Here is a 14372-nt window from a genome sequence, read left to right as displayed (position 1 = left end):
CACCATTTTTCACCAACTGCACCTACAAGTTTAAGTCAAAAGTTAAAAAGGAAAGTGTTGGTTTTGTCCAGGGACCAAAATGAAGAGTCTCTTCCATCAGCTTCTCTCTTTTCCCCTCGCTCTGATCAGTCACTGAGTGGCTTAACCTGACTGGAGGCAACATATCCATCAAGGTCAGCATAATCCCTCACAGTTGAAGCTACAATCTTGGATGAACAGCACGACTAAACCACTTCACTTGAGGGCAGTGTTTCTTAAACTATGGGCCAGGACAGTGAAATATTAAATTCTACTAGACAAAAGACCAGATAGATTATGAAGACAAGATGTATTTATTCAGAATGATGAGATGTGAACATTGAACCCTGCTGTAAATTGACAACACTTGTGTGCGACAAATAAGTAGCAGGACACACGGGCGATGCACAGCTCGCACACAAATGTTCACACACACAGATAGAGGCACAAGTTCACGACTAAAAAACTCATTCTGCAACTTCCACTGATAAAACTTGCTCTCCTCTCTCTCTTACACACACCCCCGTACCAAATACCACCCTGTCAAACCTACTTCCAACAACATGGCCAATCTAACCACAAACTAATAGTCCTGGGCCGCTATCTCCAGCGCATTACCCCTGGGAACCACACACACATACACACACGCAGCTCCACTGCCTGCTGTTGGAGTAAATTACAATTTATTCAAATTGGGAATATTCCTTGTAGGCACTTAAAAAGTCCTTCCCAAATTCAGGGGGCTTTTTACGCCCCTCTCCCTGCTAACCACACTAACCACAGGGATTTCCATCAGCCAGGCTGCATCCTGTACCGAGCAGCCAGATATTTCAACCATCCGCACCACACCACACGCCAAAGCCCTGAAAAACAGCAGGGTGGAGATGGTGAGTGTGTTTCTGCAAGATACAATTAAAGAGAGGGAGAGAGTGCAGTGGTACACATGACCTTCCTGACGTTCTTTAACAGATGTATTAATCGATCTATCTGTATCTATACCTCGATTTATTGGTCTCAAAATGGGGTAAGTCTTTTACACTGGTGGGTAAGTGATGAGCATGAAGTAGAGAGACGAGACCAAGAGGCCTGACAGACTCCAGACCTTAGGAAACTTTAGTTATCAGTGTATATGTGAGAGTATGAATTTATCAAAAGCTAAATGACAGCAGGCCCAGGACGTGACTGCCTAAATCGACCCTTTTAATGCATCGTATGGCTGTGACTGACAGGAGAAACAGGGTGGTAGAGAGAAGTGAACGAGGGAAATGAGAGGATCAGCGAGAGCGTGTGACCTGAGCTGAAGTTCATGTTTCACTGCAAAAACACATCGCCTGAGTGTTCTTCTCAGAGAGGTGACAGATATTCAAAGGTATGTCAACATTACGGGAAGTGTACGCTGGTTAGATGGCCCCGGGATTGCACACGTTAAGCACTCATCTTTCATACACGGACACAGAACAGCGCACACGGGAGATTGCAGAACTCAATGTTTGAGTTCAAGCTGAAACAACAGCCTGTCAGTTGTTTCATTTCTATGTTTTTGAAAAAAAAATAAAAAATTAAGGTGAAGCAATCTACTCTAGGTAAATCATCTCGTCTATACTTTCTTGATGGGTTACTTGAACAGATGCAGAAGCAAAAGAGAAATGGGGGAACGTGGGAGGAACAGAGGAGATAGTGAACAGACACATTTTTGGCCACGCTGCCACTGTAGAGGCCAATCTGTGAGTGTTAAGAGCATGGCTCATCTTTTACCCCAGCTTCCCTTTTTCCATGTCTTCTTGTTTCTCTCAAGTAGGGGCTGCACAGTGTCCCCCTTGACAACTCTGTGCTACCCTCTTTTGAATTTCTCATATTTCCCCCATGTCTCCTTCTTCACTTCCACAATCTCTCTTTTTCTACCCATCCGCCTATTTTCAAGATGATCTCATGTCCAGTGAGTTCTCAGGGGAGCTCAAGAGAAAAACAGGGATAGATTACTTTACAACAGCAAATTAGTAGCTCTGGCTTGTGTGCGTGTGTGTGACTGCCTGGGAGAAAGGTCAGCTGGGACCAGCACATCATACCAGAACCATGAGGACAGGCTGATGGCCTGACTTCTCGACAGGCCTCAGGCTTCCCAGAATAGACAAGACTGGCCATAAACACTGGAGGCACGGAAAACGCACTTCCGTATATGTATGTTAAGTATATTTGTGTTAAATTACAGGAGGGGGAATGGACAGAGTCAGATGGGAGCGACTAATAGCACTACAGTGTAGCCATGGATAATGTAAGGAAGGCAAAAGACAGGCAGAGGGAGCTCTATGAAACCTGAAACCCAAGATAAAAAAAGAGGATAATAATCCAAAGCCACGATCCCACATGTGAGGTCAACACTTAATGGGGTCCAATCGACGTTACAAGGACGAAGTTAGCTTCTTAGAGAATAGGCAGCTAGAGGACATTGCCAGAGCGATGCAGGCAAGCATGGACATAACATCAGAACAGAAGACTTTGCTACGTGATGTTGTTGGATAGTTTTAAGAGAAAGGGACCAGGCCAGAGACTGTCCAGGTCTACTCAGCTCATCAAGCTGATGGAGTGGAGGCATTAGGAATAACGAGAGACCTGTACGGAGCCGACGTCATGGGAATGTTGCGCTGCTATGTTTGCTAACCTTTGGCTTAGGGTGTGAGGCTTGAAATGGGTGGCGACCTGTGGCTGGTAGGTCCCTACAGTGAACGGCAAGAAAAGACACAGAATACTACGCACAGCATTAGAATATCCACAGTATGAGTGGGTTAATTGCACTGAGGGTCCCAAGCTGACAAGTATTTACTAATGTACTTGGAAAGTTTACAGCTTTGGGGGGATGGGGAGGTGATGAAAGCATGTGAAAAAGTGGATGGGAACGAGAACTGGCTATGGTTTTAAACTGAGCTCAGACAACTTGAAAATGGCAGAAAGCACAGGTCTGCTGGCTGGACCACTTATGAGGAGACATAACCCGTACCATTGGTGGTACTCTAACTAGTGTTTAATATGGTTAAAGTGATCAGTGAGGAGTAGTATTGGAGGGATAGGTGCTGGTCAAAAGCGAGAAAATGAGAGAACTGGGTGGTAGGAAATGCCAGCTCTTTTGTTTTGTCAGAAAACATGAACATATTAACATTCACAGCACAAATTGTTAACCTGTAAGAGTGTAGGGTGTGAGGTCGTGGGGTGAAGCACAAAGCACGCCCAGAGATACAAATAATAAAGCTTGCTAGGAAGATTGGGGAGACCTGAGGAATGATGCTTGTGATGATTAGAGTTGTTTTGGAAGCTCCATGGCATCATGGGACTAGAGCAAAAAATGCAAAGCCACTTAGGACAACGCTTGGAAACTGATTTGTAGGAGCAATAAAAACACACTTGCAGGACCAAGGAACCATTAAAGAAATACAACCCAGTCTCTTATCAGTGTCGCTATTTTTATAACCCCAAAATGTAATTAGGAGTGTTTGCTACAGTTTGCTGAGGCGGACACATTGGCAGGGTTTTTATCATCGAGCTCAACGTTAGCTGAGTTCTTTTGGCAAAGTCGCACTATTCCTTATTTATCTAGTTTCACAAATCATATTCATCTTGAGAACACATAGTTCATATACCACAAACACATGATGGAAAAACACATGACAGAACCATCCTGGAATCGCATTCTTCATGTATGATGACATCTGGCCCGCTTGGACAATCTTTCATCCAAAATATCCTTGAAAATACAGAGGTCATTTTGACTCACGGCTAAAAGTGAGACGTGGTATTCACTGTGCCGATATGCCAGATTGCCACTCACAAAGAGTGTGTGTATGCGTGTAAGTGAGAGTGAGGTAAGAGCACAGATTAACCATGGTCGATGATTAATACAACTTGACTTACTGACTTACTGCGAGCAATTATGGCCATGTCTTTTCTCAAGCCTGACTTTCTCACACTCGCTGAGGAACACATGGGGGTCCTGAAACATGTGCGCACCAAACACACACACATATGCCACATATCGCCAGCCCACCCTCCGCTCAACCTCAAAACCACAAAGGGTTAAATATAATCAATCTTCTTTAACAATGCTGTCAGGGCACTGTCTGAGAATGCTGACAGAAACACACAGATAGACACCGTGCACTGATGACGGTGTTTCTGGTGTGTGTATACCTCTGTGAGCTTGTGGACAGAATTTGTACGCTCACTCAGTGAGTGTGTGTCAGCCATTATTTTTCCACACATGTACGAGATGTGTGTGTGTGTGTGTGTGTGTGCACATTCCTATATATGGTTCAGAATGTGGCAAGTTTATGTAGGTACCCAATGTATGTGCTTAATGTATAGCATGTGTGCTCCATGTAGATATATTAATGATGTGTTCCTGTCTTTCTGAATACACCAATCAGCCACGACATTAAAACCCCATGATAGGTGAAGTACATAACACTGTAAATAACACATCTTGTGACAATTCAATGTTCTGCTGAGAAACGTTTGGACCTGGCATTCATTCGTGTGGATGTTAGCACCCACCTAGACCAGACCAGACACCCCCACCCCATAGCAATGACACCCATGCAGCCTGATAGAGGCACACAGACAAAAACGCTTTAAGAACTACTCAAAAAAAAACAAAACATGAAAAACAACACAAGGCGTTGACCTAGCCTCCAAATTCACTAGATCCCAAACTGATCAAGTATCTGTGGGATGATCCACAGAGGCACCTCCCCTCAATAGGACCCAAAGGCCCCCATTAACAACATCCTGTTGCCAGACACCACAGGACACCCTCAGAAGGCCCATGTCCATTCTCTGATGAGTAAGAACTGTTTTAGAGGCACAAGGGAGACCTACACAATATTAGGGAGGTGGTCATAATGTTATGCTTGGTGTATAATGTGCAAGGTGTGTGTGTTTGAGCATGCATATGTGGATGTGTACACGTTACCTGAGGGGACTTGTGGGACCTCCAGCTGTACTGGTGGCTGTGGAGGCTGGCCAGCAGCACGTTCTCATCTGTGTCCACCTGGCCAAAACGCAGAGTCTCATGCGTATCATTACAGATCACATAGTGGCTGAAAAACAGCTCCTCTGCTTCTGGCTTCTGATTCTGAAAGAAATAAGGGAAAAGAGATAGGAGGGGTATGGGTGGATGATGGGAAGGAGAAAGAATGGGATGACGTGAGAAACAGAATACAGGAATCGTACGTGCACGATGCACAGTACACGTGTAGCGTGTGTGTATAAGCACATACACAGGTGTCAACATAAGGATTCACAGTCTTATAAATGCAGATCCTGGTGCTGTCAACTGGTGGGAGAATGATGTGAGTGATATTATCTGAGGAGGAAACACAACCTCAACAGGCAGTGGATCACGGTATGACAGCTACTCAAGCTGGATCAACTTAGACTTGGCTTTGGGGCCAAATCTGTTTCCCTGGCCCCACGTAAAAAATTCCCGTATCTTTAGCAAACCCATCATTTTTCACATTTTTTTATGAAGCAAAATGTTGTTTCGACATGAACGGGTTCAGAGATGTCATCTCATCTGTATGCATTGTCTTAAGTCTCTGAAAAAAAGAGGCCCACTACGTAGGTATTCCTGCAAGTAAGCGTCGTCAGTATATTGGGTTTGTCAGGAGAAAGGAACACGGTGGAATCTGGCCCAGCTACAGGATTGGGTCAAATGCAGCACAGAAAATCTTGCAAGTCATACAAGGGTGCTGTCAACTTGTCTTGCATGCAAGAGAGAACACACTGGCCTAACAGACAAAAGAGTGGGGTGACTCAGATCTTCTGCATTCAGGAATTCAAGTACAAACCAGAACACACTGTTCATGTGAACTGCGTAGAGAGAGTGCATGAATGCAAGTGCAAGTTTTCCTTGAGCTCCTTCCAAAGTCTCTTAGGCCCTGATGGGATCTCTCCTGCACACCCCTCCTTGACTCTTGACGCACATGACTGTAGTTCAGACAGCTTCTCAATAACTACTCCACTATCCCAACAAAGAGGGACCCCAGCCTGCTGTATACTTTTAAATGGCAGGGGGGCGATGGTTGATGGTTAAAAGAGGCTGGCAGTAAAAGCTCAGAGTTTGACTGCCAAGCACGTTCAGGGTCCCGGGGTTGTTGATGCTATTGAAAACGGATGGGAAAGTTTACACCATTAAAAGAACACTTGATGATAGATGTGTGTGTGTGTGTGTATATGAGAGAGAGAGAGAGAGGTAGAGAGAGCAAAACATAGATGGGACAGCTGCGGCAGTGGGTTCAAATCCATTTCCAGTTTTATTGTGGAACACTATCTGCGCTCCCTTTTGAATCTGACACTGCGATTTACAAACTTCCTGCTGCCATCTTAAGATACCAGCGCTAAGCCCGTTCTTTGATGGTATCGTCTTTCCGCTCCGATTCATAAGGCAACGCGATACACACTCCAGAAAAGCTTCCTCCAGTAATCTTAATCACTCTCCGTCTATCTAGGGATTTTAAGTAGACGTAAAAAATATTTAGACAAAGGTATTTAAACGGTCAACACATATATCTTGTTAAAGAGCACAAGATGACAACTTCTTCAGACACTGTTCTACTAGGCAGCAACTTATCCATTCCCCTAATCCACCCAGATACAATTACATTAGTTTTCATAGTCTAACCAAGATCTGCATGGCATAATGGCACACATTAAATGAGTAGGTACAGTAAAATGTCTGGAAAACACATTGTAAATAATGACACCATCTCAAGAGCAACACACGTGAAACAAGACACTGGTGGTGATAGTAAAACCTGTAAACGGTACGTAATGAAACACTAATCAGAGCTAAAAACACCAATATATATATATACTGTTGCACACATGACCCAAGCCCACACATATGCCACAACCAGGAATGTGATTTCTTTCCGGTTGAAAGGGAAAGTGAAGGATCATTCAAACACAGGAAGAGCGGGGGAAAAAAAAAAAGAATGGAGGAAAATTCCTGTTGTCTCAATTGCACATGTAACAGCCTGCGAATGTTCTGTGAGAAAGCAGTGTGTGTAAATACTACTGGGCTTTTGTGTGGCTTTCCACCGAAGCCACTTCCCTGGGGTTAGGGGCTCGGGGAGTAGCAATTGAGAGTAGGGCTGGGGACAGAGAACTGAAAATGGAGGCATGGGGCCTGAGGTTAGAGTTGTGGGCGCTGAGGTTGGGGGCATTTGGGGCTATTGAGTACAAGGAGGTGAAAGTGGAAGAAATGGAAGGAACATTATTTTAAATTGATTTTTGGAACGTAAAAGATGAAAAACACCTCAGTTTTATTATATCCCTTCTCTGTTTTATAAACTAAGAGGAGGATTTAGTGGAATACTGGAGCTCCAGTAGAGGTGAAGAGCTGAGTTTGCTTGAGGAACATGCATCCATGTCAGAATTAATGAAAAGCTATAAGTACTTGTGACTAACAAAATTTGCTAGAATGGTAAAAAGGGCAGTCCATTTACCAAGACTAGAATTGTGTACTACCGCTGACTATTGATGCATGAGCGGTAATTACAGCCCTCTACTGTACGATGAATTTTCTTTTATTTCTATTTACTGACATCCATCTGGAAATGCTCCAGCCGTTCTGATGGCGGTGGTCAGTTATGACCATGCATGGTTTGTGAGGTTTCAGTTGTGTGGTAGCGGAGGAATCTTCTCTACATCTCAATGGTGGCCTTGCAGGCCACATCACAACAGGCCTGCCAACCTTGACACCAGGAAACATGAAAATCACTGACACATTTAAACACTTTAGGACACATCCTTCTGTAGCAGCAGGACAGAGGCTGAGAACATTTCTGACTGCCTCTGACTAATTTCCAGCTACGACCAGGCTTTCCTATGCATGTGTGTGTCTGGAATGTGAGCTTATATTAGATCAAAGATACTTAAGCTTAAATGGGTGGGCCTTCACATCCACCCTTGTAGTGCACGATGCCACCAGACAGTTTGTGCTTATTTGCACGCATACAAGGTTTTCTCACCACATACAAGATTGAGTTTCAGTGAAAACCTCAAAAAGGGAAACAATGTTCCATGATCGAAGTGTTCACTTCCTCTGAAGTGGACGCGTATTTGTTAAAAAATCTGCCTTTTGTACTTGACCTCTCTCTACCCCTTACTCCAGAACTACCCAAGCCACATGCAGCACATTTGCCTTATAATTATAGTGTATTTTCCCTTGTGTTCAGCAAAGCGGTGAGGGCTGGAGGTAGTTAAAAGTTTCTGTACAAGTTACAAGGCTGCTGCTGTTTAGAACAATCAAGACAATATAGCAGGCTTAATCATTTTAGGAATCAATCCCGCACCAATGGAACATGTGGATGCAGCTCGCAGAGTTTGTATTTGAGTGTAAGTCAGTCTTATAAGACAGCTTGTTTGAGTACACATGGTATGCCTTTGTTCGGGGGTTTTAAGTCAATAAACCAAAAAAAGCATTAAATAATCCAGACATATCACTCACCCAGTATCGAAAGAAGTGCCTGTATGAGCATACCACCAACTAATAACTTATGCCATCATGCTTGGCTTGTTGCTTAAAGCCCACCATGGATACCAACGTGTTCAAAACACTGCAGCAAAGCTGCAATATGACCATTTATTGTAACACCATCAATGCTCTAAATTCTTATTTATGACCAAAATAAGCAGAAGAAATAGGGAACATTGAGTAGCTCGTGTTAAATGATGCAATGATGAAGCTCAGGGTCAAATGACCAACCATCCAACACAGTTGGCTAAGAGGATTTGATGAGTCAGTGATGCCACAGAGTGAAAACAGAAGGATTACACTGCTAGCCAGAACAATCATTTAGTGGTATATTTTCTATACAGCTTATTTAATTTTATTTTCCTCAGGTAAAAGACCACAGCTGTTCCTAGAAAAACATAAGCCATTATTTCTTTCACCTGGCAGTGAGTTTTAGCATGCATGTAAAACCATAAGAGTACCTCATGTCTCCTGGGGCCAGTATATGAGTCAGCACAGCTGAGCTGAGTGGAGCCATGAGAGGGCATACAAAGCCAGAGAGGGCAGCCAGATGAAGTCTTGGCAGGTGTCACCACTCAAGTTTTACCATGTTTTAATGGGCATCACTTCACATACAAATATTCTGGCTACCAGACACAGTGCTGAGTGCTGAGAACTGAGAGATGACGAGGACCACAGCATTAGTAGACCAAGCATAGACACACCGTATCCTCTTAGTCAGAGTTTACACCGAAACAGAAAGGCAGCCCCATCCTGTAAATTCTATGACCACTGGCATACAACCAAAACCATTCTCATGAAATCCACTTTGTTGTTAGTTTGTTTAGCTGATACTCCACCTGGGACAAAAGGCAGAGTTTCAGTACATTCTCTAAATGTACGTACACTTTCTGTGGATTTCCTCCACTGATTGACTAGCCCCTTGCTCCAAATGCAACAGTTATACACGTATTAGAGATCAAACACAAGGGAAAATCCCTTATTCCCCTAATGTCTGAATGCATCAGACTATTCAAATGTTCAAGCGAACAATTTATCCTGTGATACTTTGTAACCCAAGTGACAATATCACTAATTATTTCGTTACTTACGATGCCCATTCATGTAAGAAATCCACTATTGGGCTAATTCGATTTGTTAAGAGTACTACATCGATTTGGTTCCGGGCCAGCTAGACATTTAGTGCTTATTGCATGAATGGGATATACCTGGGATATCTGGGGTTAGATATAAAGAGTGTTGCAGCCTTAAAAGTCTGAACTTTGTGTCACCTGTTGCCAGCTGTGCAGGGCAGTGTCCACGGTATGGATGGCATACTGGCTGACATTGAGGAACACTGGATCCACAAACACATTCACATCCAGAGAGGTGCTCTGGGGGCAGCAGGTGGCGGCAGCTTGGCCCTGAAACACACGTGAAATCAAATTCTGAATAAACTCACAGTTTCTGATCAATGCTTTGAATCAAAACATCTGCACATACATTAAATATATATATACATAAATATCAGAGCTCTACCTGTAGTACACAAGGCTGCAGAAGCTGAAGGTGTGTTAAGTTTCGATACTCCAGCAGCTTGCAGTCTAGCCGAGTGGAAAAGCTGAACTCTTGACAGAAACGTGGTCCGTTGCTCCACTGGTGCAAGAAGACTCGTGGCTCCCGAGCACCAATCACCATGAACTCCTGTTCCTGAGGCAACTTTCTGTCTGGCAGGAATGGATGAAGTTGCCGAGATGGAGCTGGAGGAGTAACACATGTTATTATTAAACATGCCAGAATTATGAAACTTCACATTATCACATTTTTTTTGAGGGTATTTAATTTGCTGTGTATTGCTACAGCAATAGCAACTAATACTAAACAAATATTTCACTTTATGTCACTTTCTCTAACACCTAGGCCAGAACAGACTTTGTGATGATATATATTGCACAGTACCTGTTCCAAGCTGTTCTAGATGGTGGCAGAGGTGAACTTCCAGCTGTGCTAGTTGTAGAGACACACCCAGGGAAGGCACAAACCAGGGTGCAAAGCACGAGTCGACGCGGGTACAGGCTGCCAACGCCATCGGAGACACCAACTGGTCGCAGGGTAGCTGTGAGCCGCTCTCGCTATCCGAACTGGAAGGGAAGAGAAAATGCAGAAGACAACCAACGGTATTTAAAGACGACCGTGAAAGACGCTACAGATAAGTAAAGGGAAAATCTAAAGTTAAGGCACCATGTGAAGAGGAAATTATTTCATATGGAAATGATAATGGAGAAAAAAATTCACTAATATACGACTGGGATTCAGCACTTGACAGTTTCAAGGAAAGCGGTTATGGATTTTTATCTTTCTATTCTTTGTTACATGCTATCAAAAGCATAAGCCCAGCTGTAGAATAATGGTAACAGAAATTGTATTTAATTAAAAAAGTCTGATTTGTATTTGGAGCTAAATGCTTTTGTCTCATGCCCAGCGAGTTACAAATTATATGACATCCTTCTAAAAAATCTACAGAGAGACAAACATCGCAGTTACTCTGGGGGAAAAAAAAAAAAGCAGAATGAAATGAGACAGGGCCTCCTCACTGTCCGACGCTGTCAGGTGCATTATTACGCCCGCAGTTTGGAGGAGAACCCTGTGGACATTAATTGCATGTCATGGTTAATGATGTTGAATGGAAGGTAATTGAAGTGAATGACCATTTGCTCTGTAATTTGCTGCTACCATGATCCACCATAAAAACTCCAACAGGAAACGCTCAAGTCCAGAAAAATGCTGGTGCAGCAGAGAGCTCCTTAAAAAGATAAGCATCATATGTTGACAATTTTCATTACCTCCAGTTGGCAGGGCAGCCAAGTTTTTATTTTTTTTTTGGTGGAAACTAAAGTAAGGCAGATGAAACGAGCGAGTAAGGAAAGGCGAATCAGTTTTGATCAAAAAAGACAAATAATTTAAACATAAAGGAAATGTAGTGTTTGGAGTATGATTGTAATGAAATGCAGATGTATATTTTGCTTTACACTGTATCTGGTCCTGAAGAGTTTTTTTTCTCTGTTTCTTCTCTTACATGTTTGCTTTATTCCTCCCTTTCTGCTTTTCTGGAGCTCTCTAAGCCACACAGAATGTGGGCTTGGCAATTCTCTTCCACTAAAAGTTCCCTAAATCCCAAAAGGAAGTAGAAAAAAGAAGAGAAAGGAGAAAAAAAAAGAGAGTAAAGCACGATGAAGAGGGGATGAGGAAAAAAAAAAAAGACAGAAAGAAAATAAAAAGGAGCGAAGCCTTGAAGATGTAACAGAAAAGACACATGAGAGATGAAAGACATAAAGACAGGAATCAGAGGTAGGACGAAGGAGAGAGTAATCGCATGCTCTTTGAGGTGTTACGATGTTTGGCAGGCCTGGTCCAACCCATCCCACCGTAGCTCAACCCTGCCCTTCCCTGCCCAAGCTAGGCCATGCCTAAGAACTTATGAGCCAACCCAAAGGGGGTTTGACTCCTCTCGCTTCCCCTCGATTAGATACACTCAAGGTAAGCAGGAAGGAATCCGGATGGGCCCTGACAGGCACTTGGTGTGCTGGGAAATCTCATTAGGCCGATCTGAACGCCTTCCAAGCCCGCTCCCTGCTCCTGCACACCAGATGTGGGGCGAGGGACACATTCTAGCTCTCTGCTCGGCCTCTCTCTGTTTTTCCTCACACGGGACGCCACACAGTCTTTAGATCCACACACACATACCTGTGTGTAGGCATAAACATGCTCTCTCTCTTTCTCTCTCTCTCACACACACACACAAGTTTGAGAGTGCAGACGTGTACGCAATGCCTACTCATGCCTTCAGGAGGATAAAAACAGCAGAAGGGTAAGAACTGAATTTCCTCTCACCTCTGTTCATCTCCTCCCTCCCCGTTGTTATTGAGTACAATCCTCCACAGGTCTGAGGCCACAAGCTCCTTCTGCTGGCTGGTGAGGCTGAGGCTGGGCAGCTGCAGCTGGCACGGGCAGCTTTCTGACAGGCTGAACTCCCGGTATGGAACAAAGGCCTGCTGGAGCTCATCCCAATACTCTAAGCTGCATGGTACCTGAAAGCAAACGCACAGTAAAACACTTACACAATGCATCAACCCTGAAATTACTTTTTTTAATTAATAATAATTAATAAAGAACAAAATAATTTACTCAGCAAACATAAAAGATGGTCAGTGTAACATCCTGGCACTCGAAAGAACCATCAAATGTAAAACTCATTCTTAAACAAGTGGACCAACAACACTGCAAATCTCTGGCTCATTAAAGAAGAACATTAAAATGTCTGCAGATGAGACAACCTCCTCATCTACGTGCACTGTCTCAGTCACAAAAAAAAAAAGCTCTGCAATTACTGAAACTAATTTTCTACGGACCCTCTCCCTCCCCCTTGTTGCCTTCCTGAAACAGTTATTGCTTCTGTGGAATATACTTAAAAATTCATCATCAGCAGCTTCCTCGAAAAATACTTGTTGCATGGTTTAGCAACAGTATTCACATTCTTTTCTACCAGTGAATCACACAGATATTTATTTCTTCAACAGGTGGCCTCAGTCTGTTAAATGACAGCATTTTATGCAACGCTTTTAGATCTCCCACTGAGCGTCCTCTTCAGAAGGTCACTAGTGGACATCTTACTTCTGTATGAGTCAGTTGTTAAGTTCATCACTTAAAGTTACGGTTCCAGTCCAAACAAATGGATTATTGTAAACCCCCCTGTTGTATCCCTGATTACTCATCTGACGCAGGATTACTGTAAGGCTTTGTTATTGCACAACAGGTACTTCTTCAGTTACGTGGATCCCCCAATACAAATAAAGCATTAAGCAACCACAGCGGTCTGCTAATCATCAATCGCTGATTCTTTACTGACCCTTTAAAGACATGGGGAATCCCTGCCTCGGAGAAGTAATAAGCAAGGGATTGTTATGGCATCTGCATTACAACCTTGAATTTTACTCACATCAGAAAGAAACTTTTTTCAACTTCTGGTCTAGTCGGAAAAAACGACAGCTCTTTGACCGCAGACCACCAACACAGCAAGATGACAACTCATCTCCGTAACAACACTGCATGACCACAGAATAACTAAACACCCGGCAACTGTATGCTACAAGACAGCTATTAGCACTGAAGTCTTGGAGCCATTTCTCACACTGAATAACAATCAGGCTATGTGAGTGTTCTCCCACTGAGTATCACTGATGTGATGACTGGTCGGGCTCCATTTGTTCCTCTAAGATTGTGCCAAAATGAACATTAATGCGCCTGCTGCTCCTGTCTGAACTGAACCAGGTTGCACAGTTCCCTTGACCACCTGCACAATTCAGCTGCTGATGGATCAGTGGCGGTAGAGCACTCTCGGGAGTACACCTGAAGAATGCCAGGCGGCAAGATATGAATGCGTGCTTGTGACTTTGGTGTATGTGGCTTAGCGAGCGCATTTGTTTGTGCACATGTATCCGTGACCGGATGTATGCCGCTTGTTGGATAGTTCAAGTTTCTGTGCCTGCATGTGGGAAACACTGTGTTCACAAAAAGGGTGCATACGTTGGTTTATTCCCTTTTGTGGCGCTGTACGGTTTCAGAGGAATGGATGAGGTAACTGTAGCTTACATCATATAAGAAATGTCACATAGGTTTTCCTGGAATCAGATTCTCATAATTGTACCTGACAGAGTTGTGCACCCGCAACCCCAACGCTGAGCCACCGGAGCGGAAACCCGCTGAATCTCCACTAACTATTCCCAGAACTGCATTGCTAAAACACCAAGCGTGTTTTTTTCTTTCACCTGTGATATTCTATACGGATGAC

The 14372-nt window shown here is 43.6% G+C and overlaps 1 protein-coding gene across 3 annotated transcripts in view; it reads right to left on the bottom strand.

Moving 5' to 3' along the window:
- vps13b (vacuolar protein sorting 13 homolog B) overlaps window positions 1–14372 on the bottom strand; it is a 284402-nt gene that overhangs the window by 35768 nt on the left and 234262 nt on the right. For all 3 annotated transcript variants that reach the window (XM_084556273.1, XM_084556271.1, XM_084556272.1), the window contains 5 exons: window positions 12416–12612; window positions 10484–10665; window positions 10064–10284; window positions 9817–9948; window positions 4979–5140 (listed from right to left, as the gene is read on the bottom strand). In XM_084556273.1, the coding sequence (XP_084412399.1) occupies window positions 4979–5140; window positions 9817–9948; window positions 10064–10284; window positions 10484–10665; window positions 12416–12612 (894 nt within the window). The remainder of the gene's footprint in view (window positions 1–4978; window positions 5141–9816; window positions 9949–10063; window positions 10285–10483; window positions 10666–12415; window positions 12613–14372) is intronic.

This window comes from Chelon labrosus, assembly GCF_963514085.1.
Source record: "Chelon labrosus genome assembly, chromosome: 12".
Taxonomy (NCBI): domain Eukaryota; kingdom Metazoa; phylum Chordata; class Actinopteri; order Mugiliformes; family Mugilidae; genus Chelon; species Chelon labrosus.
Note: the sequence above shows the minus strand (reverse complement) of the source record. Positions and strands in the feature narration are given on the sequence as shown.